The following is a 26,947-nucleotide window of genomic DNA, read 5'->3' as shown; positions in this document are numbered from 1 at the left end:
GAGAAGTTAAGTGACTTGCCCAAGGTCACATAGCAAACAATGCTTTAGAACAGTGATTTGGGCAGTGGAGTGAAGTAAGAGCCGGACAGGGGAGAGATGGAAGGCAGGGAGACCAATGACGGGGCTGATGCAGTAGTCAAGCCAGGATCAGTGCAGTGGCTACTACGAGAAAGAGGTAGGGACGGATCCTAAGCGTGTTGAAGAGGAAAATTGGCAGGATTAGCGACCGATGGAATCGGGAGGCTGAAAGAGAGGGAGGAATCAAGAATAATTCTCAGACTGTAGGTTTCGGAGGCGGGGGACAATGGTGTTGACGACTGTGATGGGAAAGTTAATGGGCGTTAACGTCATCCCCCGGGCCTGGAATGCCCTCCCTCTGCCCATCTGCCAAGCTAGCTCTCTTCCTCCCTTCAAGGCCCTACTGAGAGCTCACCTCCTCCAGGAGGCCTTCCCAGACTGAGCCCCTTCCTTCCTCTCCCCCTCGTCCCCCTCTCCATCTCCCCCATCTTACCTCCTTCCCTTCCCCACAGCACCTGTATATATGTATATATGTTTGTACATATTTATTACTCTATTTATTTATTTATTTATTTATTTTACTTGTACATATCTATTCTATTTATTTTATTTTGTTAGTATGTTTGGTTTTGTTCTCTGTCTCCCCCTTTTAGACTGTGAGCCCACTGTTGGGTAGGGACTGTCTCTATGTGTTGCCAACTTGTACTTCCCAAGCGCTTAGTACAGTGCTGTGCACACCATAAGTGCTCAATAAATATGATTGATTGGGAGGAGAAGTTTGGGGACGGAGGACAAGGAGTTTAGTTTAGACACAGTGAGCTTAAGGTTCTCCTGAGAGAACATCGATATGGAGATGTTCTAGAGGCAAGAGGAAATATCAGATTGTAAAGGAGATGAGAGGTTGGGCTGGTAAGGTAGATTTGGGCGTTTTTTCCCCAGCAGTGTGGCTCAGTGGAAAGAGCATGGGCTTTGGAGTCAGGGGTCATGGGTTCAAATCCTGATCCAACTGTCAGCTGTGTGACTTTGGGCAAGTCACTTAACTTCTCTGTGCCTCAGTTACCTCATCTGAAAAATGAGGATTAAAAACTGTGAGCCCCCCCGTGGGACAACCTGATCACCTTGTAACCTCCCCAGCACTTAGAACAGTGCTTTGCACATAGTAAGCTCTTAACAAATACCATTATTATTATTATTATTATTATTATTATTATTATTATTATTATTATTATTAAAGCCGAGGGACAGGATGAGCTCCCCTATCCTGGGGCAGCTGACCCTGCCTCCATCCCGACCCCCGCAACCCACCACAGCTTCTGACTTCTTTTTTTAAGTTGCTTACTATGTGCCAGGCACTGTATTAAGTGCTGGGGTAATTGTCAGGTTGGACACAGTCCCTGTCCCCCTTGGGGCCCCATTTTACGGGTGAGGTAACTGAGGCACAGAGTAGTGAAGTGACTCGCCTAAGGTCACACAGCAGACAACCCCATTTTCAAGCCAGCGGGGAATTGATGCAGTACCTAGAGATGGCTGGAAGAACCCAGAATGATTGTGGAGGAAGGAAGAGAGGAGATAGAGGTGTGGAGACTTGATAAATAGGCAGGGGGAATGTCCGCCCTGCACTGCTGAGGGTGTGATAACTGGGCAATGTTTACACTGCCACAGGTGACCCCCTCCCTCAGCCCCATCAGGGGATGCAGGGCAGTCCTCCTCATTAGGAGGTGGAGGAGTGGGTGGGAAGATCGTATCCATTGAATGCCCTCAGGCCTCAGGAGCTCAGGTGGCTCTGGCTCTGTGCCACTGCTGACCATGGGCTTTCTTGAGTGTCCTGGAGTCGGAAGCATCAGCTGCCCTGTAGGAGGGACAGGGACATGCCTAGGGTCCAGAATCCTGGCTGCTAAGACGAGCATCCAGCAATGAAAGACCTTTTTGGGAGCCCCGTGAAAGGAAAAGAGAGGCTGGAGTGGGAACTGGGTGGGCCGGAATCAGATACCAGCCCGGGAGTGATGAGAGGGAGGAAGGAGGAGGAAGAGGAAGTGTTGCTTGGATGGAAGAGAGGTGATCTGGGAGCAGTGAAGGAGGAAACCACACTCTCATTTGGCTATTGGATGTTTGACATTCCCTTATAGCAAGATAGATGCATTTCTTGCCATACCTGAATAATACGGTATGTTTCACCTAGATGGTAAACTCCTTGTGGGCAGAGAATGTGTCTACCTACTCCACTGCATTGTACATTGCCAAGCACTTAGTATAGTATTCTGCACACAATACTAAGAAAACTGTACTAAGCACTTGGGAGAATACAGTACAACAGAGTTGGTACACTTTTTCCCCGCCCAAATGGAGCTTACATTTTAGAGGAGGAAGAAAGACATTAATATAAATAAATAATGCACGGATATATACATAAGTGCTGTGGGGCTGAGGGTGGATTGAATACCAAATGCTTTTAAGATCAACAGCTCCTCTAAGGTTCTGTTTTTGCACAAAGTGCTCAATAAATACTATCCATTGATTGATTGCTCTTGGTTTCCCCTTTAAATTGAAAGTTGAGGGGAAAGACTCTCGTAGTCTAGTGGAGAGCAAGAACAGCTGGAAGACAGAGGCTAGGGTGTTAGTCCTGGATTTTCCACTGATCTGCTGTGTGATCTCGGGGTTCTGTGCCTGTTTTCTCAGCCATTAACAAAAAAAAAAAAACCCACCGAAAAAGCTAATAATGCCTGCCGGTCCCTACCTCGTGGGGATCGTGTGAAGTCAAATGAAATAGTTAATGGGACAGCACTTTGGAAAAATTAAAGTGCCATTTAAGGTGAAAATATGATGATTCCTTTGATGGTGCCCCTAATGTTTTGCAACCAGTGGGTGCACAATGCAATAAATACTGTTGTCAGACTGACTACGAAATCAGACAGTGCTTTGGCTAGCTCAAGCTAGCACTTGAGAGGGGCAGAAACCACTTGCAAAAATGGGACAGAACATCAGAGGAGCTGTTGGTCTGAAGAACATTTGGTATTCACTCCACCTTCAGCCCCAAACCACTTATGTACACATCCATACATTATATATATTAATGTCTGCCTCCCTCCTCTAAACGGTAAACTCCTTGTGGGTAGGGAATGTGTCTACCGACAGTGTGGCATTGTACTCTCCCAAGCACTTAGTACAGGGTAAGCACTCAAATACTATTGATTGATTGATTGATTGAATCAGAATTATGTAGCAACTAAAAAACAAATGCCACTGAGTGCCCCATTTAAAAATCAGTCATAATAATAATAATAATCAATTATTATGGTATTTGTTAAGGGTTTACTGTGTGTAAAGCACTGTTCTAAGCATTGGGGTAGATACCAGTTAGGTTGGACACAGTCCCTCTTCCAGATGGACCTCACAGTCTAAGTAGGAGGGAGAACAGGGATTGAATCCCCATTTTACAGATGAAGTAACTGAGGCACAGAGAAGTTAAGCGACTTGCCCATGGTCACACAGCAAGCCAGTGGTAGAGCCAAGAAGAGAATAGGTATTGAACCCCCATTTTGCAGATGAGGTAACTGAGGCACAGAGAAGTTAAGCGACTTGCCCATGGTCCCATAGCAAGCAAGTGGTAGACCCGAGATTAGAATCCAGGTCCCCTGAGTCCCAGGCCCATGCTTTTTCCAGTAGATCACACTGCTTCCCTAAGCCTTCTAAGAGCATCCCCGAAAAGACAAAGTAAGAGGCACCATTTGTCCTGGATACCGAACCACAGGGTAGCCAATCAGGTCCTGGAAACTACAAATTGAGGAAATTTCTGCAGTTCCTATGAGAACTCATTCATCAGAGGGGATCTGAGTGGGTGTTAGCTATGTGTGTGTGTGTTGGTGGTGGGGGGGAGGGTTGTGTATGTCTGTGTGTGGGCACATTTAGTGCCCAGAAGAAGTGAGAAATTAAGCAACAGCACCGAATCCTTGCCTTCCTCTCTGGATGTTCTGCCTCTCTGAGAATAGCAACGAAAATCTCATTAAGGCAGTGGGGAGCCACACAGAAAGCTCCTACCTGTGGAGTCTCTGCGGAGCCTGTTGTCAGGAATCTATAGAATTGTTCCTGTTTCCTTGGCAGCCAAAGTAAAGGATGAGAAGCAGCGTGCCGCTCTCTGAGTCCCTATAGAAGTGCGCAAGTGAGATTAATGTCAAACCTCCCCTTCATCGGGCCCTCAAGTGCTGGGGCTAGTCTGGTAAGGGTTTCCGGTCAATGCAATGCTATTAGATCCCAAACTTTTCCTGTGGATAAAGGGATTTGGATAGCATTACACAGAGCCTAAGAAAACGGGAGCCGGGGAGGAGGCCGGAAGAAAATGGGATGAGAGAATTCACATAGAAAGGTAAGAGGAGAGATGGAGAAAAGAGGGAGGAAAGAAGAAAAGCAAGAGACAAGGCAGGGAACAGAGAAGACTGGAGTCAGGAGGCCTGGCTTCTAATCCATGTTCCACCACTTGCCTGCTGTGTCGTCTTGGGCAACTTCTCTGTGCCTCAGTTGCCTCATCCATAAAATGGGGATTCAGCACCCGTTCTCCCTCCTACTTGGACCATGAGTCCCCTGTGGGAAAAGGAGCTGTGTCTGACCAGATTAACGTGTATCTATCCCAGCGCTCAGAACAGTGCTTGACACACAGTCAGCACTTAAATACCAGAATAATTAAGAGATGTTTAACTTCCAGTAAGTACTAAGTTCTGGGCATTCTGCATTTGTATCTTTTTCCTAGTATGAGAAAGTCTGTGACAATCTGGTCATTTATTATTATTATTATCATATAATGATGGTATTTACTGTGGGCAAAGCACTGTACTAAAAGCTTGGGAGGGTACAATATATGTCCTTTCTTTTTGGCCCTTATGCCAGAATGGAAAAACACACTGTTTCTCCATAACGGCCCAATGAATGTTTTGGTTTTTAGGTGGCATGACCTGTGAGGCAAATCTTCACCTCCAAATACTGATGGGGATCTTGGAATTTTTATGGCTGGGACTCACAGCGCACATCACAACGAGTCCTCTAAGCAGTAGTTCTCGTAACAGTAATTTTTGAACACCTCCTGGCTGGTGGGGTGTGTGTGGTGGGGGGGCAATGCTCTGTACTAAACCTTTGGGAAAGAACAGCAGAAGGAGAACAATCATTCCTTGCCCACAAGGATGGGAGTCCTCTCTGTCATTCAACCCACATATTCAATCCGTCACCCATCCTGTCGGTCCCACCTTCCCAACATCGCTAAAATCCACCTCTTCCTCTCCGTCCAAACTGCTACCACATTAATGCAAGCACTCATCTTATCCCTCCTGGATTTCTGCATCAGCCTCCTGGCTGACCTCCCAGCCTCCTGTCTCTTCCCACTCCTGGCCTACTTCACTCATGCCCGGATCACTTTCCTACAAGAAGGTTCAGGACGTGTCACCCCTTCCTTAAAAATCTCCAGTGGTTGCCCATCCACCTCCGTATGAAACAAAAACTCTTCCCCATTGGCTTTGAAGCACTAAATCACCTTGCCCCCTCCTACCTCGCCTCACTTCTTTCCTTCCACAACCCAAACCAAACGCTTTGCTCCTCTGGTACTCACCTTCTCACTGTGCCTCCAGTCTCGCCCATCTCGCCGCCGAGCCCTGGCCCCACATCCTGCCTCCTTCCTCATATCCAACAGACAATGACTCTTCCCCCCTTTTCAAAGCCTTATTGAAGGCCCATCTCCTCCAGAAGGCCTTCCCTAAGCCCCACTTTTCCTCATCTCCCACTCCCTTCTGTGTCATCCTGACTTGCTCCCTTTGTTCTCCCCTCTACCCTCCCAAGCTCACAGCACTTATGTACAGATCTGTAATTTTATTTATTTGTATTGATGTCGGCCTCTCCCCTCGCCCCCGCCCAGACTGTAAGCTCGCTGTGGGCAGAGAATGTCACTATTTATTGTTGCGTCGTACTTTCCCACGCGCTTAGTACAGTGCTCTGCACAAAGTAAGTGCTCCATAAAGAGGATTGAATGAATGAATGATTGAATGAATCCCTGGATCTGCTATTGCTGGGACCCTCAGGTATAAGCTAGTGCCATGCTAATTCAGGTTACCTCTTAATCTTCCCTAATTGTTGAAACAAGAATGAGAAAAGGGGGAAATGTGGATTTAAAAGCAAACAAAAAACCCCAACAAAATAAAAAAAAACCCAAGCAAGTTTGCCCTCTAATTCCAAGCCGTTTTGAGATTATTTCAAAGACACTTTTCTGGATACCCTTTGAATCAAGAGAGTAGTGTACCAATAAGGATCAGCTTTCATCTATTTCAATAACCGAAAGAACCTACAGACAAGTGCCAAAACCCATTGGAACCAAATATAGCACAAACGTTTGTAATTAGAGGAAAAGAAGGTGGTTTGGCTTAATGGGACCATTAGAGTTGGTAGGGGTATGATTAATTAAAATCTTCCTTAAGTTTCGACCATGTGGCATTCAGTTGTAACAGACATTTCTGGAAAACATAGAGCCCTCGGATAGCGGAATTGGTGTTGTAATTCTTTTGGCAGAATGCACTTGGCTGGAGACTCAGAGAGAAATGTCAATAAAATAAATCAAATAAACAATCGGGCTTCCTAAGGTGTGTATATGGGAGTGAGGAAAGGAGAGGAGGGAGTCAAATCAATCCTGTTAAGAAAAAGCTTTGATTCTCCCGACAGAGGCATCGAGGCAGTCTCATTCTTAGTGATGTTTGTCATGATTATGTCAGAGATGTCATTTCTTCGTTGCGAGGCAAGAGATCCCTACCCCTTTCCAAGAGTAAAAAAGGCACAAACAAATTCTCCACGAGCGCTTTGAGAGGAAAATGTCTGTATTAAAAGCCAAGAATCACAGGATTACAAGAAGAAAATACACACCAGAAGACTAGGGAAAGAGACTTGAAAAAGAGTCATTAAAGTCCAATGTCAGCAGTCACAATAGATCGGTTCTTAATCCTGCCCACGGAACTCCCCCCTGCCTCCCTTCTATTTTATAAATTAAAAAAAAACTGCAAGGACCACTGTGGTCATATACAAATAGCTACTCTTACTACAACAACTGCGATTCTATCCGTTTTTTGTTGTTGCTGTTTTTACTAAAACGTTCATTTAAAACGGTTATTCAATATAGAAAACAAATACACAGGATTTGGTCGTTTTCTGCGCTGACTCTTGGGCCCGCGGGGAGGGGGGGAAAAGAAGGGAGGCAATGTCTTTCTCGAAGCGGAGACGCCTAATGAAGGATTCCTGGGATGGGCCCGATGCCCCCGTCCTGTCTCTCCGGACCCCCTCTCCGTCCACACCAAATCAATCAATCAATCGTATTTATTGAGCGCTTACTGTGTGCAGAGCACTGTACTAAGCGCTTGGGAAGTACAAGTTGGCAACATATAGAGACAGACCCTACCCAGCAGTGGGCTCACAGTCTAAAAGAGCTCTGTCCAGGCTGGAAAACCCCCCTCCTATTTTAAACTGCGCCCCCCAAACCCATCTTCTTTTACCAGAGGCCTTTGCAAAAGTTGGCCAAGGCCTTCTCCGCGCCTAAAGAAGGGACCGAATAATAGCCACAGGAGTCATTACAGGGAGCCAGAAAACCGTGGGGGCCAGTCCTGTCGGGGCTTTGGCCCGGGAAGCCTCCCCAGCTACCCCCGGGCCCACCCACCCAAGCCCACCCATTCCCACCCACACTTGTGCAGACACCTCCACACTCACCCACACAGACACCCACTCACACCCACACGTGCAGAAACTACACACTTACCCACACTTTCACACCCACAGACACCCACACTTTTGCACACACATAGATACCCATTCACACCCACACTCACCCACACGGACACCCATTCACACCCACACTCGGGCACACACCTACACTTTCCACACACACAGACACCCATTCACACCCACACTCGGGCACACACCTACACTTTCCACACACACAGACACCCATTCACACCCACACTTGTGCACTCACCTACACTTTCACACACCCACATGGCCACCCATTCACACCCACACTCGTGCCCACACCTACACTTTCCGCACCCACAGAGACACCCATTCACACCCACACTCGTGCACACACCTACACTTTCCACACCCACACTCGTGCACACACCTACACTTTCCACACACGCAGACACCCATTCACACCCACACTCTCGTGCGCACACATACTTTCCCACACCCACAGACACCCTTTCACACCCACACTCTCTTGTGCACACTTGCCCTTTCCACACCCACAAAGACACCCATTCACATCCACACTCTCTTGCGCACACCTGCACTTTCCACACCCACACATAGACACCCATTCACACCCACACTCTTGTGTGCACACCTGCACTTTCCACACCCACACCTAGACACCCATTCACACCCACACTCTCGTGTGCACACACCTACACTTTCCACACCCACCTAGACACCCATTCACACCCACACTCGTGCAATCACCTACACTTTCACACACCCACATAGACACCCATACTCTCGTGCACTCCCCTACACTTTCCACACCCACAGAGACACCCATTCCCACCCACACTCATGCAGACACCCACACTTTCCACACCCACAGAGACACCCATTCCCACCCACCCTCTCGTGCACTCACCTACACTTTCACACCCGCGTAGCCGCCCATTCACACCCACACCTACAGACTCCCACACATGGTTGTGCCCGCACCCACCCCCACTTTTAGACACAGACACAGACACGGACCCACGGACCGAGAAGCAGGCACGGCCTAGTAGCCGGGATCCGGGGTGGGGGAGGACCGGAGGGGCCCGGGTTCGAATCCCTCCAGGGCCACGTGCCCGCCGTGGGGCCCGAGGCGGGTCGCTCGACTTGGGGGTGCCAGTCCCGTCCGAGGAGGGGCGGCAGCCCCAGATGGGTGGCAGGGGGGGCGGAGGAGGGGGGGCTACTTGGCAGAGGTGACTGCGGCTGCGGCGGCGGCTGCTGCGGCGGCGGCGGCGGCGGTGGCAGTGCCCGGGGCGGCGTTGGCAGCGCCCGGGCCGGTCCTGCGCTGCTCCATGCCGTTGGGCAGGAAGCCGGCGATGATGGGCACGGGCCAGATGAGCGCGGCCACGCTCCAGACGATGATGACCAGGGTCATGAAGCAGGCCACCAGCGTGGACTCGACGGGCTTGCGGTTGAGCCTCCAGCCCGCCTCCCCCTGGAGGGCCTCCAGGCTGAAGTCCAGGCAGCAGAAGCGGAGCGGCTGGGCGGCCTGCGGGTCCCGGGGCGGCTGGGCCCGGCCGCAGCCCACGCAGAGGCGCAGGGCCTGGGGGCCCCCGGCCGCCGCCGGCGACCCCCCCGGCCCCCCCGGGGGCCCCCGGGCCCCCCCGCGCCCCCCCGGGGGCCCCCCGCCCCCGGCCCCCAGGTGCTCCACCAGCAGCGGCGGGGCCACCCGGTGGAAGGCGGCCGACAGGAAGGCCCGCCCGTGCCCGCCGGTGGAGAAGAGCAGCAGGTCGCAGGGGGGGCCCGGCCGGGCCGGGGAGCGGCCCCAGCGCACCAGCAGCGAGCCGGCCACCACCTGACGCTGCACGCTGATGTTGCACCGGGGACCCCTCCTCCCCCTCTCCTCCCTCCTCCTCCTCCTCCTCCCTCCCCCTCCTCCTCCTCCTCCTCTACCTCCTCCGGACCCGCACCCTGCCCTTCACCCTCCTGGCGGGGAGGATTGGGGGGCCGCCGCTCCTGCCCCTCCTGCTGGGTGGGGGGCTGCTGATGCCCCCGGGGAGGGTCCGGGGGGTCCTGCCCCTCCTGCCTGGGAGGGCTGGGGGGCTTCTCTTGCCCCCAGGGAGGGTCCTGGGGGTGCTGCCCCTCCTCCTTGGGAGGGCTGGGGGGCTTCTGTTGCCCCCAGGGTGAGTCAGGGGGGTGCTGCTCCTCCTGCTTGGGAGGATTGGGGGGCTTCTGTTGCCCCCAGGGAGGGTCCGGGGGGTGCTGCCCCTCCTGCTTGGGAGGGCTGGGGGGCTTCTGTTGCCCCCAGGGTGAGTCAGGGCGGTGCTGCCCCTCCTGCTTGGGAGGGCTGGGAGGCTTCTGTTGCCCCCAGGGTGAGTCAGGGGGGTGCTGCTCCTCCTGCTTGGGAGGGTTGGGGGGCTTCTGTTGCCCCCAGGGTGAGTCAGGGGGGTGTTGCCCCTCCTGCTTGGGAGGGTTGGGGGGCTTCTGTTGCCCCCAGGGTGAGTCAGGGGGGTGCTCCCCCTCTTGCTGGGGAGGGGCAGGGGGCTGGTGATGCCCCCAGGGAGGGTCAAAAGGGTGCTGCCCCTCCTGCTTGGGTGGGTTGGGGGGCTTCTGTTGCCCCCAGGGAGGGTCAAAGGGGTGCTGCCCCTCTTGCTGGGGAAGGTTGGGGGGCTTCTGTTGCCCCCAAGGAGCGTCAGTGGAGTGCTGCCCCTCTTGCTTGGGAAGGTTGGGGGGCTGCTCTTGCCCCCAGGGTGAGTCAGTGGAGTGCTGCCCCTCTTGCTTGGGAAGGTTGGGGGGCTGCTCTTGCCCCCAGGGTGAGTCAGGGGGGTGCTGCCCCTCTTGTTGGGGAAGGCTGGAGGGATTCTGTTGCCCCCAGGGTGCTTCAGGGGCGTGCTGCCCCTCTTGCTGGGGAAGGTTGGGGGGCTGCTGTTGCCCCCAGGGAGGGTCAGAGGGGTGCTGCCCCTCTTGCTGGGGAAGGCTGGGGGGCTTCAGTTGCCCCCAAGGAGGGTCAGGGATGTGCTGCCCCTCTTGCTGGGGAGGGGCAGGGGGCTGCTGATGCCCCCGGGGAGAGTCAGGGGGCTTCTGCCCTTCCTGCTGGGGAGGGTTGGGGGGCTTCTGCTGCTCCCGGGGAGGGTCTGGGGGCTGCTGCTGCCGCTGGAGAGGGTCTGGGGGCTGCTGCTGCTGCTGCTGCTGCTGCTGCCGCTGAGAAGGGTCTGGGGGCTGCTGCTTCTGCTGCTGCTGCTGCTGCTGCTGCTGCTGCTGCCAGTGCAGAGGGTCGGGGGTCTTCTGCTGCTGCTGCTGCTGCTGCCGCTGGCGCCGGGGGTCCCAGGGGTCCCGGGGGTCCCGGGGGTCCCGGGGGTCCCAGGGGTCGGGGTCCGGGGCCCCGGGGGTCGTGGTCGTCGGGCGGGGGTCCGGCCCTTCTCCCCGCCAGCCCCGGGCCGGGGGCAGCGGCCAGGCTGCGGCCAGCAGCGCCGGGACCAGCAGCAGCATGGCACTCACCGGCGGCGCCCGGGAAGGGGCATGGCACTGCCACCGCCACCGCCGCCGCCGCCGCCCCTGCCCGCCGGGGCGGGAGCTCGGGACACCCCCCAAGACCCCCAAGACCCCCGCCGCCCCTCCGCCGCCGGCGGCAGAGATGCGGCCAGAGGACGGCGGGGACGGACAGGAGCGGCGGCAAGGGGACCGCGGAGCGGCCGCACGCCTCTGCCTCCTCCTGCTGGCCGCCTCCTCTTCTTCCTCCCTCTACTCCTCCCCCTACTTTCCCTGCCCCCTGCCTTCTCCTCTCCCGCTCCTCCTCTCCTCTTCCTCCCTCTCCTCTTCCCCCTCCTCCCTCTACTCCTCCTCCTGCTCTTTCTCCCCCCTTCTTCTTTCCCCTTCCTTCTCCTCTCCCTCTCCTTCCTCCCCCTCCTCTTCTTCCTCCTCCTCCTCCTCCCTCTACTCCTCCTCCCTCTACTCCTCCTCCTGCTCTTTCTCCCCCCTTCTTCTTTCCCCTTCCTTCTCCTCTCCCTCTCCTTCCTCCCCCTCCTCTTCTTCCTCCTCCTCCTCCCTCTCCTTTTCCTTCTCCTCCCGCCTCCCCCCTCCTCTCCCTCCTCCCTCTACTACTCCTGCTCTTCCTCTCCCCTTCCTTCCCCCTCCCTCTCCTTCCCCTCCCTCTCCTTCGCCTCTCCCTCTCCTCTCCTCCTCCTCTGCTTCTCTCCCTATCCTCTCCTTCTCCTTTCCCTCTCCTCCCCCTCTCCTGTCCCTCTCCTCTCCTCCTGTCCTTCTCCTCTGCTCCTCTCCCTCTCCTCTCCCTCTCCTCCCCCTCTTCCTCCCCCTCTTCTTCTCCTCCTCCCTCTCCTTTACCTTCTCCTCCCCCGCCTCCTCTTCCCCCTCTCCCCTCCTCCTCTCTTTCCTCCTCCTCCTCCTCCTCTTCCTCAACCCTCTTCCTCCCCCTTCCTTCTCTTCTCCCTCATCTCCCCCTCCTTTCCTTCCTCCCCCTCCTCTTCTTCCTCCTCCTCCCCTCTACTCTTTCTCCCTCTCCTCTTCCTTCTCCTCCCCCCTTCCTCCTCCCTCTACTCCTCCTCCTGCTCTTCCTCCTCCCTTCCTTCTCCTCTCCCTCTCCCCTTCCTTCTCCTCTCCCTCTCCTCCCCCTTCCTCCTTCTCCTCCTGCTCTTCCTCCCCCTCCTCTTCCTCCTCCTCCTCCTGCTCTTCCTCCCCCTCCTCTTCCTCCCCCTCCTCTTCTTTCTTCTCCTCTCCCCTCCTCCCCCTCTCCCCGTTCTCCTCCTCCTTTCTCCCCTCTCCTCCTGTTCTTCCTCCCTCTCCTCCTGTTTTTCCTCCCCCTCCTCCTCCCTCTCTCCTTTTCCTCTTCCTCCTCTTCCCCCTCTCCCCCTCCTCCTCCGTCTATTACTCCTCCTGCTCTTTCTCCTCACTTCCTTCTCCTCTCCCTCTCCCCCTTCCTTCTCCTCTCCCTCTCCTCCTCCTTCCTCCTCCTCCTCCTGCTCTTCCTCCCCCTCCTCTTCCTCCTCCCTCTACTCCTCCTCCTCTTCCTCCCCTCCTCTTCTTCCTTGTCTTCTTCCCCTCCTCCCCCTCTCCTCCTTCTCCTCTTCCTCTTCCTCCCCTCTCCTCCTCCTCTCTCTCCTCCTCCTCTTCCTGCTCTTCCTCCCCCTCCTCCTCCCTCTTTCCACCCCCCCCCCCCCCCGGGAGCCCAGGGGGCTGCTGGAAAGTCGCCTCCCCTTCCCAACCCACCCCCTCATTTTACTAAAGTGGGGACAAAAGCGCTGTCTGTCACATAACTGTTTCTCCAGGACAGCAGGTCCCGGCAAATGGAGCCCACCCACCCTTTTGAGGACCACGAGTTTCAGCCAATATTCTGGGCTTTTTTTTTAAATGAATTTCCAGCTTAGCCCCATAAGTACAAATAGTTAGTGTTCCCCTCACAGCCGGGAGACAGGTGAGAAACCAAACAGCCCCACAGACGCTGAAGAAAACGACCGGAGCTTCTAGGAGGAGGAGGAGGTGGAGGCCAAGGGGACGGGCAGGGCCATTTTCGGGGGCCTTTCCTTGGGAGAAGCTTCCTTAATTCAGGAAGCCCAATCAGGGAATTCCGAAGGGCTGGAAACCCTCTCTCCATCAGCCCGATCCAGGCCAAGCCTGGCGGGGAGAAAAGTTCACAGGCTTGGAGCGCACTTTTATTAATGATTCATCTACAGAGCCCTCTCTGGAGGACAGTTAACCCGGGGTGAGAAATTAAAGCACCAAGATGATTGCCAGAGCCTCTGACTCTATCATATGAACATTAGGTGTATATTAAAAAACGTCTTCTCTAAGTCCTCTCATCGCGATCCCACCTATCACACTCACCCCTTTTCAAATCATGCATTTGCCCCACAGACAGGTGTGGGAGCATGTTTTGGGACCTTTGTCAGCCTTGTCATCCCACCAATCTTGAGGATAAGGGAGTTTGTGGTGGTGGAGGAGGAGGAGGAGGGGGGAGAGGGGATTCGCAAGTAGGAATTGGAGAGAGGAGGAAGGAAAAAAAATTAGCAGATGGACTATTTCAGAGGACATCTGCCCAGTCATCTGTGGGGTAAGATGAACATTTTTCACTTTTCCAGATGGGGTGGAAGGTGGGGAATCCCCTAACCATAATAATAATAATGTTGGTGTTTGTTGAGTGCTTACTATGTGCCAAGCACTGTTCTAAGCACTGGGGTAGATGATACAACATAATCAGGTTGTCCCATGTGGGGCTCACAGTCTTAACCCCCATTTTACAGATGAGGGAACTGAGGCACAGAGAAGTGAAATGACTTGCCCAAAGTCACACAGCTGATGAGTGGTGTGTGAGCCCTTTTAGACTGTGAGCCCACTGTTGGGTAGGGACTGTCTCTATATGTTGCCAACTTGTACTTCCCAAGCTCTTAGTACAGTGCTTTGCACACAGTAAGTGCTCAATAAATACGATTGATTGATTGATTGATTGATTGGTGGAGCCAGGATTAAAACCCATGACCTCTGACTCCCAAGCCCGGGCTCTTTCCACTGAGCCACGCTTCTTCTGCCCTCTGGTTACTCAAAAGACCTGATCAACCTCTAATAATAATAATGGTAATCGTTCAGTGCTCACTGTGTGCCAAACGCTGCTCTAAGTGCTAGGATAGATACAAAGTAATCAGGTGGGACACAGTCCCTGTCCCACATGGGGCCAGAATGTAAGCTCAATGTGAGCAGGGTATGTTTATGTTTATTGTTATATTGTACTCTCCCAAGTGCTTAGTACAGCGCTCTGCACACAATAGGCACTCAATAAGTATGATCGACTAATCCTGATTTTACAGATGAGGTAAATGAGGCCCAGAGAAGGTAAGGGATTTGCCCAAGGTCACACAGCTGACAGGTGGCAGAGCTGGGATTAGAACCCAGGTCCTCTGACTCCAGGCCCTGGCTCTTTCCACTAGTCCAGGCCGCTTCTCTAGAAAAAGCCTCGTTTCTTGATTCATTCATTCAATCGTATTTATTGAGCGCTTACTGTGTGCAGAGCACTGTACTAAGCGCTTGGGAAGTACAAGTTGGCAACATCTAGAGACGGTCCCTACCCAACAGTGGCTCCCTGCACTTGGGGCCGAAGACCTCAGCCATAAGGCTGTGGATCGCTTCAACAACTTGTGGAGGCACTTCGTGTCCCTTGGGGACTCCGTGGGCGTGGTGACTGCCTATTTCCCAGACAGCTCCTCTTCTATAGCATGACTTTACTGTAGAGGCTAAACACATTTCTACTAATTTTGTCTTATATCTGTAGTTGGGCATGGGCGGATCCTCTAATTTTTTTCTATGGTATTTACTACGGGCCAGGCACTGTTCTAAGCGCTGGATAGATGCAAAGAATCAGGTTGGACACAGTCCATGTCCCACGGAGGGCTCACAGTCTCAATCCCCATTTTATGGATAACGGAGGCACAGCGTATTCTATTAATTTTATTTGGTTTATATGTTTTATTTTGCTATCTCCCCCTTCTAGACTGTGAGCCTGCTGTTGGGTAGGGACCGTCTCTATATGTTGCCAGCTTGTACTTCCCAAGCGCTTAGTACAGTGCTCTGCATACAGTAAGCGCTCAATAAATACGATTGAATGAATGAATGAATCCCTCTCAACCTTCTTCTGCCCCTGTGTCCCCTGCCCCTCCTTACACTCTCTAGCTTCCTCTAGTTCTTGAATTGCCTGGCTCCTTCTGGAACCACCTCACCACCCTACCCGAGCCTTCCTGCCTCGATGGCTCTAAAGCGCTCTCGCTGCTTCTGTTCTGACCCAGAACCTAGGCCCAGCCCCACCAACTCCTCCCAAAGTTGAATCGTCCAGTTAAACTGCATCCCCATGGTCTTAAACCCGGCTCACCTCCCGCGGGCATTCTGGGTCTTAGTTCCCCATTGTTTCTCCAACGCCGTGACACTGTTCTAAGCGCTGGGATAGATACAAGATAATCAGGTTGTCCCATGTGGGGCTCACAGTCTTAATCCCCATTTTACAGATGAGGGAACTGAGGCACAGAGAAGTGAAGTGACTTGCCCAAAGTCACACAGCTGATGAGTGGTGGAGCCGGGATTAGAACCCACGACCTCTGACTCCCAAGCCCGGGCTCTTTCCACTGGTCTCAGCTTCAAGTCTCAGAGGACCTGCTCTCAGGCAAGTGAACTTGATCAAACCAACCTTCTAGCTGCACTTTCATCCATTCATTCAATCGTATTTGTTGAGCGCTTACTGTGTGCAGAGCACTGTACTAAGCACTTTGCTCTCTACTCTCTTGCGACCATCCACTCCCTCACGCTGTTCCCCCAGCTTGTCACTCCCTCCCCACATCAGACAGACCACAGCCCTCCCCACATTCAAATCCCCTTTAGACTCCTGCCTCTTCCCACACAATCCCTCCGCTTCCCAACACTCGGAGCCCTATTATTCCTTTAGCCATCTCTAGCACTTAGGATAAAGAGCTCAGGCTTTGGAGTCAGAGGTCGTGGGTTCAAACCCCTGCTCCGCCAATTGTAAGCTGTGTGACTTTGGGCAAGTCACTTAACTTCTCTGGGCCTCAGTTCCCTCATCTGTAAAATGGGGATGAAGACTGTGAGCACCCTGTGGGACAACCTGATCACCTTGTAACCTCCCCAGCACTTAGAACAGTGCTTAGAGAAGCAGCGTGGCTCAGTGGAAAGAGCATGGGCTTCGGAGTCAGAGCTCCTGAGTTCGAATCCCGGCTCTGCCAATTGTCAGCTGTGTGACTTTGAGCAAGTCACTTAACTTCTTTGGGCCTCAGTTACCTCATCTGTAAAATAGGGATTAAGACTGTGAGCCCCACGTAGGACAACCTGATCACCTTGTAACTTCCCCAGCACTTAGAACAGTGCTTTGCACATAGTAAGCGCTTAATAAATGCCATTATTATTATTATTACTCTACCCGCTCCTTTGCCCTCATATAATAAATATCAGTAAGTATGATTGGTTGATTGAGAGATATGCTCAATCTATTTATTTTTGAACTCTCTAGTTGTCATCCCCATTAGAGTTTTTCTGGGCAGGGAGTGTGTCGCTTTGTTTCTCTCTACATCCCAAGTACCTAGTGCAGTGTAGCTGATAGAGCGCGGGGCTGAGAGTCAGAACGTCATGGGTTCTAATCCCGGCTCTGCCACTTGTTTGCTGTGTGACCTTGGGCAAGTCATTTCACTTCTCTGTGCCTCAGTTACCTCATCTGTAAAATGGAGATTGAGGCTGGAGCCCCACTTGGGACATGGACCGTGTCCAACCCAATTGGCTTGTATCCACTCCAGTGCCTAGTGTAGTGCCTGGCACACAGTAAGTGCTTAAAAAATATCGCAATTATTATTATCATTATTGTTATTAGCATAGTGTCCTACACCAAGTAGTAACTGAATAAATCCTGCTATTATTTCTACTACTAGGCTGGGGTGGGCTACCTGGTGTTGGAGGTCTAGACTGTAAGCCCGTCGTGGGCAGGGATTGTCTCTATTGTTGAATTGTGCTTCCCAAGCGCTTAGTACAGTGCTCTGCACACAGTAAGAGCTCAATAAATAGTTGATCGACTAGCCCGTTTTCAACGAAGATCTGAGGGAAACCTCTGGCTCCAACACAGAAAGGCCTTCACACCTTCCTGAACATTAGAAATCAAATTAATGATATAGAGCCCCTGCCCAGAGAAGAGCAGAGGCAGAGAAGGTAGAGTAGAGAAAAGTACAGGGGAATTAAGAAAGTGGTTAAGGTTCCCCAGAAACAGGGATGTTGAAGGCTGCCTATGGTTGTGTGAAAGGGAAGATAGAAGTACAAGGGTAAATAGGAAGGGATTTTTCAAAGGTTCAAAACATTTTTTGGTCAAGTCATGGGGATGGAATTACACATCAGGGTAGATTGGATTTTGTTGACGCTGCCCAACCAGGGGCTAATAATCCGGATTGTGGATGATCCAGAGCTATGGCTTTCCTTCCTCCTCCTTCTCCAACTTCTTCTTCTCCTCCTTCTCTGCTTCCTCACCTCTGCTCTCCATTTTCTGGGAATTTTATGGCTTGTTAGTACTTCCATGGGAGGGTAGAAAGAAGTAGGGAGAGGAGCTGGAACCTAAATCAGACCGTTTTTTAAAAAATGGTATTTGTTAAGCACCTACTAGGTGTCAAACACTGCTCTAAGTGCTGAAGTAGATACAAATGCACTACACCGGACACAGTGCCTGTCCCACATGGGGCTCACGGTCTGAGTTCCTGGTAACTTGGTGACTGGCAACTTGGCAATTTTTGAGCCCCAAAATCGAGAGATGAAGAAGGTTGGTTAAAACTTCAGTTTGTGGGTTTTGTGCAAATTTGGGTGATAGAGCTAACCCTGGCCCCAGTTAGCTGAGGTAGGTTTATTCCCTTTGAGTGAAGGGTGTTAAACAGATGTAATGATCTATAATCTTCCACTATTATAGGGAAGCCCAGCAAATAAGGGTAATAGAAGAGAAGGCCTTATCACCTTTCGGGGCCCCTGAGAGGGAGTACAGAATGTTTTTATACCTATTTAATGGTAGAAAGTGATCACAGAAGGCTTCAAGGCAAATTCTTGGTAATGATAGTAATTTTATGCTCTTCATTTCCAAAACCCTTCACGAGCACTGGCTAATTTATCTTTAGAATCCTCAGAGGTATAATAACAGCAATAATACTTTATGCCAGTTTAGTTCCTTTTGTCCAAAGAATTCCCAGGCCCGGAGACCATACTGCTTCCCACTAGGCAATGCTGCTTCCCGGACTGATTCGGTTAATCAATCAGTCAATCAACAGGCAATCAACAGCTTACAGAACCTGCAGTGAAAGTCTGAAAAATTTGTTTGACCACACTTATAAGAGCATTTGGAGGGGAAGGCAGAGTCTGAGGTCTAACTAATAACAGTTAAATGCATCTAAATGGTGAATGACATTAAGCAGATCTTATCTGTTGAATCCCTGCCCTCTTTTTTTAACCTTTAAATGTGTGTTTCCCAAACTTTGATTACTACAGGTTGGTTCGTTTGGGGGAAACCTTGGCTTTTGAAGTAGGGGAACATTTTGCTGTGCTCCTTTTTTTCTGTAGATGGATTTAACATTCAGAGTTGTAAATTCTCAGCCTGTTAATTTAGCAAAGCTGGGAGACAGAGTCTAATATAGTAAAAGTAAAGGTTACTGAATTTTGCATTCCACTCCTTATATGAGCATCGTACATATTTCCCGAATATTTCTCCTAGTAAACAACACAAAAATGCAACCTTCCAGATAGAATAAATTGGAATCCAGCTGATTGAATTCAGAGGCCTGAAAGTGAATTTGAAAAGTTAGGCCGTATGTTTTAATTACTCTGGAACTCGTGTATAAACTCCCATTTTTCAGAGCCACGTCATTAAGTGGGGCCTCTCTTCCTGTTTCCCCCTCCCTGACCTCTTTGGGTTAAACATGACGTCTCCAGTTGGGCTCTCTTTCTGACAAGCTTCTAGGGGGTGGTTGTGAAACAACAGAATTTCTGTTCTGATAAAGATGCCTCCTTAGTGCTCGGGGACCTTCTGTGGGTCTCCAAGCAACCCCTCCTCATTTTCTGTGATGTCTCATCAGGCTGCTGGCGAAACAGAGAAAACACTGCCCATCACAACTTCAAGGAGGGAATTAACAGCGGGTTCTCTTGAACTCTTCAAAAGAAGCCCCAATCTTGTTTTCGTGCAATCCAAAATAGAGGGAGAAAAATAGAAGTCAAATGACATCAATAGATGTCTCATCTCTAAATAAGACTCTGCGCAAGGCTTTATAGTCTTTAAAAATCAAGGAAAACGTCCAAGCGAGAAGAAAGAACAGATTCCAATTAAACTTAATAGGAAAAGGAAAGAAGGATGTGTTCAAGTAATTGCCCAGAACTGTGCACTTGTAACTCAGTTTTCAATGGGCAGGATTTATTGCACAGGATATTGCTTACTTTTTTTACAGTTTACAATGTTAGCCGAGCCCCACTACCCTCTGTTCTGGTGCTTTGTGTAATATATCCTGATACTGCTGCCTCATGGCTTCTCCCGTCTTAATCATCATTCTGCCTTTTCATCTTGAAGCACCCAGTGGTAAAGGCATATTCATATTGATTCATTCAGTCAGTCATATTTATTGAGCGCTTACTGTGTGCAGAGCACTGTATTAAGCACTTGGAAAATAGAGACAATCCCTGTCCACAGTGAGCTCACAGTCTAGGGTGGGGTGGGGGGTTGGGGGAGACAGACATCAATAAAATAAACAGACATCGATACAAATAAATAAAATGTGTAAGTGCTGTGGGGCACGGAATGGGGGGAAGAGCAAAGGGAGCAAGTCAGGGCGACGTAGAAGGGTGTGGGAGATGAGGAAAAGTGGGGCTTCGTTTGGTAAGGCCTCTTGGAGGAGATAGAAGCAGCGTGTGGCCTACAGCGCTTAGAACAGTGCTTTGCACATAGTAAGCGCTTAACAAATGCCATCATTATTATTATTATTATTATTATTAGTGGAAAGAGACAGACCTGGCTTCCAATCCCAGGTCCGCCACTTGTCTGCTGTGTGACCTTGTTCGGGCAAGTCGCTTCACTTCTCGGCTTCTCAGTTACCTCATCCGAAAACTGGAAATTAAGACCGTGAGCCGCATGTGGGACACGGACCGTGTCCAACCTGATTAGCATGTATTTACCCCAGAGTTTAGAGCAGTGCCTGGCACATGGTAAGCCCTTCAGAAATACCATAAAAACAGATTGAGCAACAGTGATCAGAAGCAGTGCAGAGAAGGCTGAGGGGTTATGTGCCATCCTTATCCTAAATACGATTGATTGATTGATTGATTGATCCTTGGAACAACAATGGAAAAGTGTAACGAGGAATCAGGAGAAGTAGCGTGCTCTCTCCACTAGGCCATGAGCCTGGGAGTTAGAAGGACCTGGGTCCTGTATATATGTATATATGCTTGTACATATTTATTACTCTATTTATTTATTTATTTATTTTACTTGTACATATCTATTCTATTTATTTTATTTTGTTAGTATGTTTGGTTTTGTTCTCTGTCTCCCCCTTTTAGACTGTGAGCCCACTGTTGGGTAGGGACTGTCTCTATATGTTGCCAACTTGTACTTCCCAAGTGCTTAGTACAGTGCTCTGCACACAGTAAGCGCTCAATAAATACGATTGATTGATTGATTGATTCTAATCGCGGCTCCGCCACTTGTCTGCCGAGTGACGTTGGGCAAGTCATTTAACTTCTCGGTGCCTCAGGTACCTCGCCTGTAAAATGGAGATTAAGACTGTGAAACCTGCGTGGGACATGTACTGTGTCCAACCTGATCAGCTTGCATTTACCCCAGCGCTTAGTACAGGGTCTCGCACACAGTATGGTTTCAACAGATACCATTAAAAAAAGAGAGAAAAGCTCAATAGGTTGACTTTGTTTCCAACTCACGCTCAATGCTCCCCTGAATAGCAAGGGTCCAGAAAGGCACACTACTGAATTTTCACAGATGAAGTGTGCAAGATATTTTCAATTGCACTCTCGCTGATGGATGTAGTCTTATCACTGGCACCATCTGCTTCACACCATACAGCCCTACCGCATCGTTGGTTTTCCACTCCCACCGACTGGTTGCACATAAGGAAACACTCTTGAATAGTAAAGGGGAAGAGAATCAAACAACCATGAAGCTGGAATAGATCTCAAGAGGTCATCTGGGCCAGTCCTCTGCCTCCAGGCAGATCAAATCCACGATCTCTAAAGAAAGATTCTCCAACCTCACTTTACTATTGTCTGTGTCAGGATTGAAACACCCTGAAAATCAAGATGTCCCTCCTTATTTCTAACTGGATTCTCTTGTTGAAATTTAAGCCAGTTTCTTTTCTTTCTTCTTTTTTTTTTTTTGGCTTAACCTTCTGCTGAGGATGAATAACTTGTTATTCTTGAAGAATCAAATCAATAGGACATGCGCATCATTTAGGAGAGTGTGGCGTCAACATGAGTAGCAGTGAGGAGTCCACTGATAGTACATGGCCTGAGAGTCAGGAGCACCTGGATTCTAACCTCAGCTCCACCACTCATCTGCTGTGTGACCTTGGGCAAGTCACTTATCTTCTCTGTACCTCAGTTACCTCATCTGTAAAATGGGGATTAAGACTGAGCCCCCATGTGGGACACGGACTGTGCCCAATCCAATTAGCATGTATCTATCTCAGTGTTTAGTACATCCTGGCACATAGCACTTAACAAATACCACACAAAAAATGACATTAATAATGATAATAATAATAATAATTGTGGTATTTGTGAAGCGTTTAGTATGTGGTAGGTACTGTACTGAGCACTAGGGTGGGTACAAGCCAATTAGGTCAGACATGATCCGTGGCGCACATGGGGCTCCCAGCCTTAACCCCCATTTTACGGATGAGGTAACTGAGGCACAGAGAAGTGAAGTGACTTGCCCAAGGTCACACATCAGATGAGTGGTGGATCCGGAAATAGAACCCAGGTCCTTCTGACTCCCACGGATAGGCCCATGCTCTATCCACTAGGCCACGCTGCTTCTCTTATGAACTGAAGGTCTACAAAACTGTGGAGGTGTGCCAATTTTGGGCATGACTTCGAGATACGACTAAGCCAAGATGTCAAATACATTTTCTGGAGCAATTTCTTGGCATTATCCGTGAGCCACCTTGAACATCAAATGGCAAGACATTATCAGCAATCAATCAGTGGTATTTATTGAGCGTTTACTATGTGCAGAGCACTGTAGTAAGCACCTGGGAGAGTACAATACAACAGAATCATGGCGTTCTGGAACGCAGCTAGTCTTCCATCACTGAAGCTATGCTTGTTGCTTTACACCTTCACTGAGTAAGATATGAACAGGTAGCAGATGTCAGCTGGATTTTCAAACAGCTGCTGCATGGGGGACTCAAGTAAGGTAATTGCAAGCAAGACAAGCAGAAGAAACACCTTAACGATGCAATTCACCATCTTCTGCTCTGTGAGGTGATTGAGTAGTTGATGATTTGTTCTAGTTTATTCCCAATTATTGGAGTTCAGCTGACCAAGCTACAATTGCCAGATCAGTACTCTGGTCCTTTTTTTTGAAAGAGGGGATACCCCAAAGTCTCATCCAATGCTCAGGGACTTCTGTTCTCTATAAATACCCCAAAATAATACCGCAGTTAATGGCGCTTTAATGGAGCCAGTTCCTGAAACAACTGCAACATATAATTGCTTAATAGGAAAGCTCACTGAGTCTTTAATGCCTTTATAATCCACGGAGCCTCAATGAAACCATCCAGGGGTAAATAGAGGCATTCCCCTCCCCTCTCCCCCTCATCTATTAATATGCCGTTTTTAATTGCATGTGAAAAGCATTTAATTAGTTTCTAAGAGTTTCCCACCAGGAATGTCAACAGGGTTTACTGATAACAATGAAGCGCAAAAAGGAACACCCTGTAGAAACACCAGGGTATTTTAATTAATCAAAAGCACTTAAAAGAAAATGGTACAGTGGCCATTCAGCGGAGGCTGCTCACAGAGAACCAGATGTCACGGGCCAGTGCTCCCGTGGACCTGCTCCCTATGTCTCTCCTCCATCCAAGAGGGTGGGCTGATTGTGGCTGAGGCCCGAAGGAGTAGGGTGAGACACCAATGGGGGTGATTTGTTGGCTTGGAGCAACCCCACAGGACTCTCTCCTGCTTTGGAGAATCCTTGGGAGGCTGGCATGGCCCTGGAGTCCACAATGGGTTCATGGGCCATGGATGATAATAATAATAATAATAATAAAATTTATTAGCACTTACTATGTGCAAAGCACTGTTATAAGCGCTGGGGAGGTTACAAGGTGATCAGGTTGTCCCTCGGGGGGCTCACAGTCTTAATCCCCAGTTTACAGATGAGGTAACTGAGGCCCAGATAAGTTAAGTGACTTCCCCAAAGTCACACAGCTGACAATTGGTGGAGCTGGAATTTGAACCCATGACCTCTGACTCCAAAGCCCATGCTCTTCCCAGTGAGCCACAATGCTTCTCTAAGGATAGGGTGGATAGGATATGGATAGGGTGGCTGGTGAAGAGATATGTGCAGAACCCCATTTTAGAAAAATGGTCTGGGCAGAAAGTGAAGTGTGGACTGGAGAGGGGCGAGATTGGAGACAGGGTGACCAGCAAGGAGGCTAATACAATATTCCCGTCGGGATCTGATGTGCCCCGGGGACCCGGCTGGTGGCTATCTGGAATGGAAGGAAGGGGTAGATCCAGGAAATACTGTGGAGGAAAAACCTGCAGGATTGAGTGAGCAAGTAAATGTGAGGGAGGAGCCAAGGCTAATTCTGAGGCTGCAGGCTTCAGAGACAGGGAGGAGCCGAGTGAGCTAGTCATGGGCAGGAACCATGTGTACCAACTCTGATATATTGTTCTCTCCTGACTGCTCGCCCACAGTAAGCGCTCAATAAATATGATTGATTGACTGATCGATTGAGAGACTTGGTGCTGAGCCCTTTAGGCTCTGGAGTGTGGTGTGGGTTAGAGACTTGTATAAGCTTTGGATAGCCTGCAGGTCCCCTGATTCCCAAAGCAGGATCCAATAAGCTTGGATGGTTCTTTGCAGGCACCTGTTTGAAGATGGTGAGGGGTTGCTTCAGTGCCACATGAGAAGTGCTTGGTGCCAAACAGGAAGTGGCAGAAAATAATTTCTGGGGATCTTGACTAGAGTGGCCATTTGTCTGGTTTTATATCTTTCCCCTATCTTTCCCCAACCATTCATTCAATCATATTTATTGAGCGCTTACTGTGTGCAGAGCACTGTACTAAGCTCTTGGAACGTACAATTTGGCAACAAATAGAGACAATCCCTACCCAACAATGGGCTCAGAGTCTAGAAGTGGGGAGACAGACAACAGAACAAAACAAACCAAGTATACAGGCATCAATAGCATCAATATAAATAACACTTCATTAATAAAATAAATAGAATAATGAATATGTACATATATATACAAGTGCTGTGGGGCGGGGAGGGGGTAGTGCAGAGGGAGGGAGTCGGGGCGATGGGGAGGGGAGGAGGAGCAGTAGAGGAAAAGGAGACTATGGAGACAGGAGTCATTTTTATGTCTGGTATTTTTATTTTTTAATGCTCAGAAAATATACATGATCTGCCAATTCCTGCAAAGTCCCATTTTGCTTGTGCATTTATGATACCTTTATTTATGAATAGTAATTTAGTATTCATTAAGCACTTACTATGTGCCAAATACTGTGCTATGCACTGGGGTAGATACAGAATAATATGTATGGACGCAGAACCTGTCCCACATAGGGCTCACAATCTAAAGGGGTAAGAGAACAGGTAATTAATCATCAGATAAGGAAATTGAGGTACAGAGAAGTCTAGTGACTTGCCCAAGGTCACACAGCTGGCAAGTCATAGAGCCAGGATTAGAACCCAGGTCTCCTAACTCTTTGTGCTCCTTCCACTGCCACTTCTCGCCATAAATTATGCTACAATTGTTTGCATTTCGGTTGATATGAGACCAGTCATCTTCCCAGGTTCAATACAAAAAAAACTTACTTTAACTTACTTTCCCAGGAATGGTAAAGTATTTGTTCTCACAAGATAAGAGTACATACTGATTTTTATTTTTTGACATTTTAGATACCAGAACCAGAGCTAGATTTTTTTCCCCCGTGCGAGGCCTTAGTTCAGATAGGCTGTAAGCTTGTTGTGGGCAGGGAATGTGTCTACCAACTCTGTTATAGTCTACTCTCCCAAGCGCTTAGTGCAGTGTTCTGCACCCAGTAAGCACTCCATGAATATTACTAATTGATAAGGAAACCTCAGCTGGCAGGAGGCACCTTCAGAGTTCTGGGCTCATTCTGTGTGGGAGTTGTAGCCGCCTGCTGCTGTTAGTGTTGTCTTATTTGCTAGCATTTAATTAAAGTTCACAGAGAGGGCCTGAGTTCCATGGACTGGACTTCCTATTCAGTAGGAGACAGGTATTCTGTGGTGACGCTTTGTCCATCTGGTCTAGTAGAGATGGACAATCGTCTTTCCACCCAGGGTGTAGACTGGGAACAGCTGTGTGACTTTGGGCAAGTTGCTCAACTTCTCTGTGCCTCAGTTACCTCATCTGTAAAATGGGGATGAAGACTGCGAGCCCCACGTGGGACAACCTGATTACCTTGTATCTTCTCTGTGCCTCAGTTATCTCATCTGTAAAATGGGGATTAAGACTGTGAGCCCCACGTGGGACAACCTGATTACCTTGTATCTAACCCAGTGCTTAGAACAGTGCTTGGGCACATAACAAGGGTTTAACAAGTACCATCATCACCATCAACCTGATTTACTAAGGCTGTAGTCAATCAATCGTATTTATTGAGCGCTTACTGTGTGCAGAGCACTGTACTAAGCACTTGGGAAGTACAAGTTGGCAACATATAGAGACAGTCCCTACCCAACCGTGGGCTCACAGTCTAAAAGGGGGAGACAGAGAACAAAACCAAACATACTAACAAAATAAAATAAATAGAATAGATATGTACAAGTAAAATAAATAAATAAATAGAGTAATAAATATGTCCTTGAGCCCTCTGGAGGCTTTGCACTCACAAGGACTGTGCTGTCATGATACCTTAGCAGTTTGATAGTTTAACTGCCTGAACTTCAAACTCTTTAATGACCCTTGTCTGGAAATCCAGTGCTACCAATCAACTTGGACTTTTGCTTCTAAAGTCACCTCACCTATGGAAATTCAAAATGGGAATGAATTCCACTCAGCCAACTCATTAGTATCTGCGCCAACAGGGCTTTACTATATTAGTCATTAAGCATCTACTGGTTCCCATTCTGCACCATTTGGTGCTTAGTAACTCCCAGCAACCTTGGAACTACTGTCATGGGCTTTCCAATTCTATTTAATCTCCTATTTGAAGTTTAGAGAGCTTGGATCAGGGCTTTTTCTGGAAGAAACTCAAAGAATAACTTTGCCTCGCATGGTCCAATTTCACCAGGAGCCTCTGCAATAGAAAATTTGTTGATGTGCAGACCATATCACCAATGCTGATCAAGCGGAGTAAGGAATAAGTCACTGGTTTAACCTCTGGCTCTGCCTGAAGCAATGTCTTCCTATTTAGTGAAGAGAGTGCCATCAATTAGATGTCTGCCTTCTAGAAAATTATTCACATCTCCAAATACCCGAATCCATCCCAAACTGTACACTTG

The 26,947-nt window shown here is 49.6% G+C and overlaps 1 protein-coding gene across 1 annotated transcript; it reads right to left on the bottom strand.

The window, feature by feature from the left end:
• Nucleotides 1–8,126: 8,126 nt before the first annotated feature.
• TMEM158 (transmembrane protein 158) lies at nucleotides 8,127–11,236 on the bottom strand. The gene is made up of 2 exons (XM_038761487.1): nucleotides 10,982–11,236; nucleotides 8,127–9,605 (listed from the first exon to the last, which is right to left on the bottom strand). The coding sequence occupies exons 1-2, from the start codon at nucleotides 11,206–11,208 to the stop codon at nucleotides 8,960–8,962; spliced, it is 873 nt and encodes a 290-aa protein (XP_038617415.1). The 5' UTR covers nucleotides 11,209–11,236; the 3' UTR covers nucleotides 8,127–8,959.
• Between the last annotated feature and the right edge of the window lie 15,711 nt (nucleotides 11,237–26,947).

This window comes from Tachyglossus aculeatus, chromosome 2 (genome assembly GCF_015852505.1).
Source record: "Tachyglossus aculeatus isolate mTacAcu1 chromosome 2, mTacAcu1.pri, whole genome shotgun sequence".
In the NCBI taxonomy this organism is placed as follows: Eukaryota; Metazoa; Chordata; class Mammalia; order Monotremata; family Tachyglossidae; genus Tachyglossus; species Tachyglossus aculeatus.
Note: the sequence above shows the minus strand (reverse complement) of the source record. Positions and strands in the feature narration are given on the sequence as shown.

Bases quoted from the DNA above. Each gene is read 5' to 3' on its own strand.
- TMEM158 (XM_038761487.1), bottom strand. From the start codon at position 11,208: ATGCTGCTGCTGGTCCCGGCGCTGCTGGCCGCAGCCTGGCCGCTGCCC. The intron at 9,606-10,981 runs GCAGCAGCAGCA...GGGGAGGAGGGG, and splicing joins ACCCCCGACCCTCTGCACTG to TCCCCGGTGCAACATCAGCG.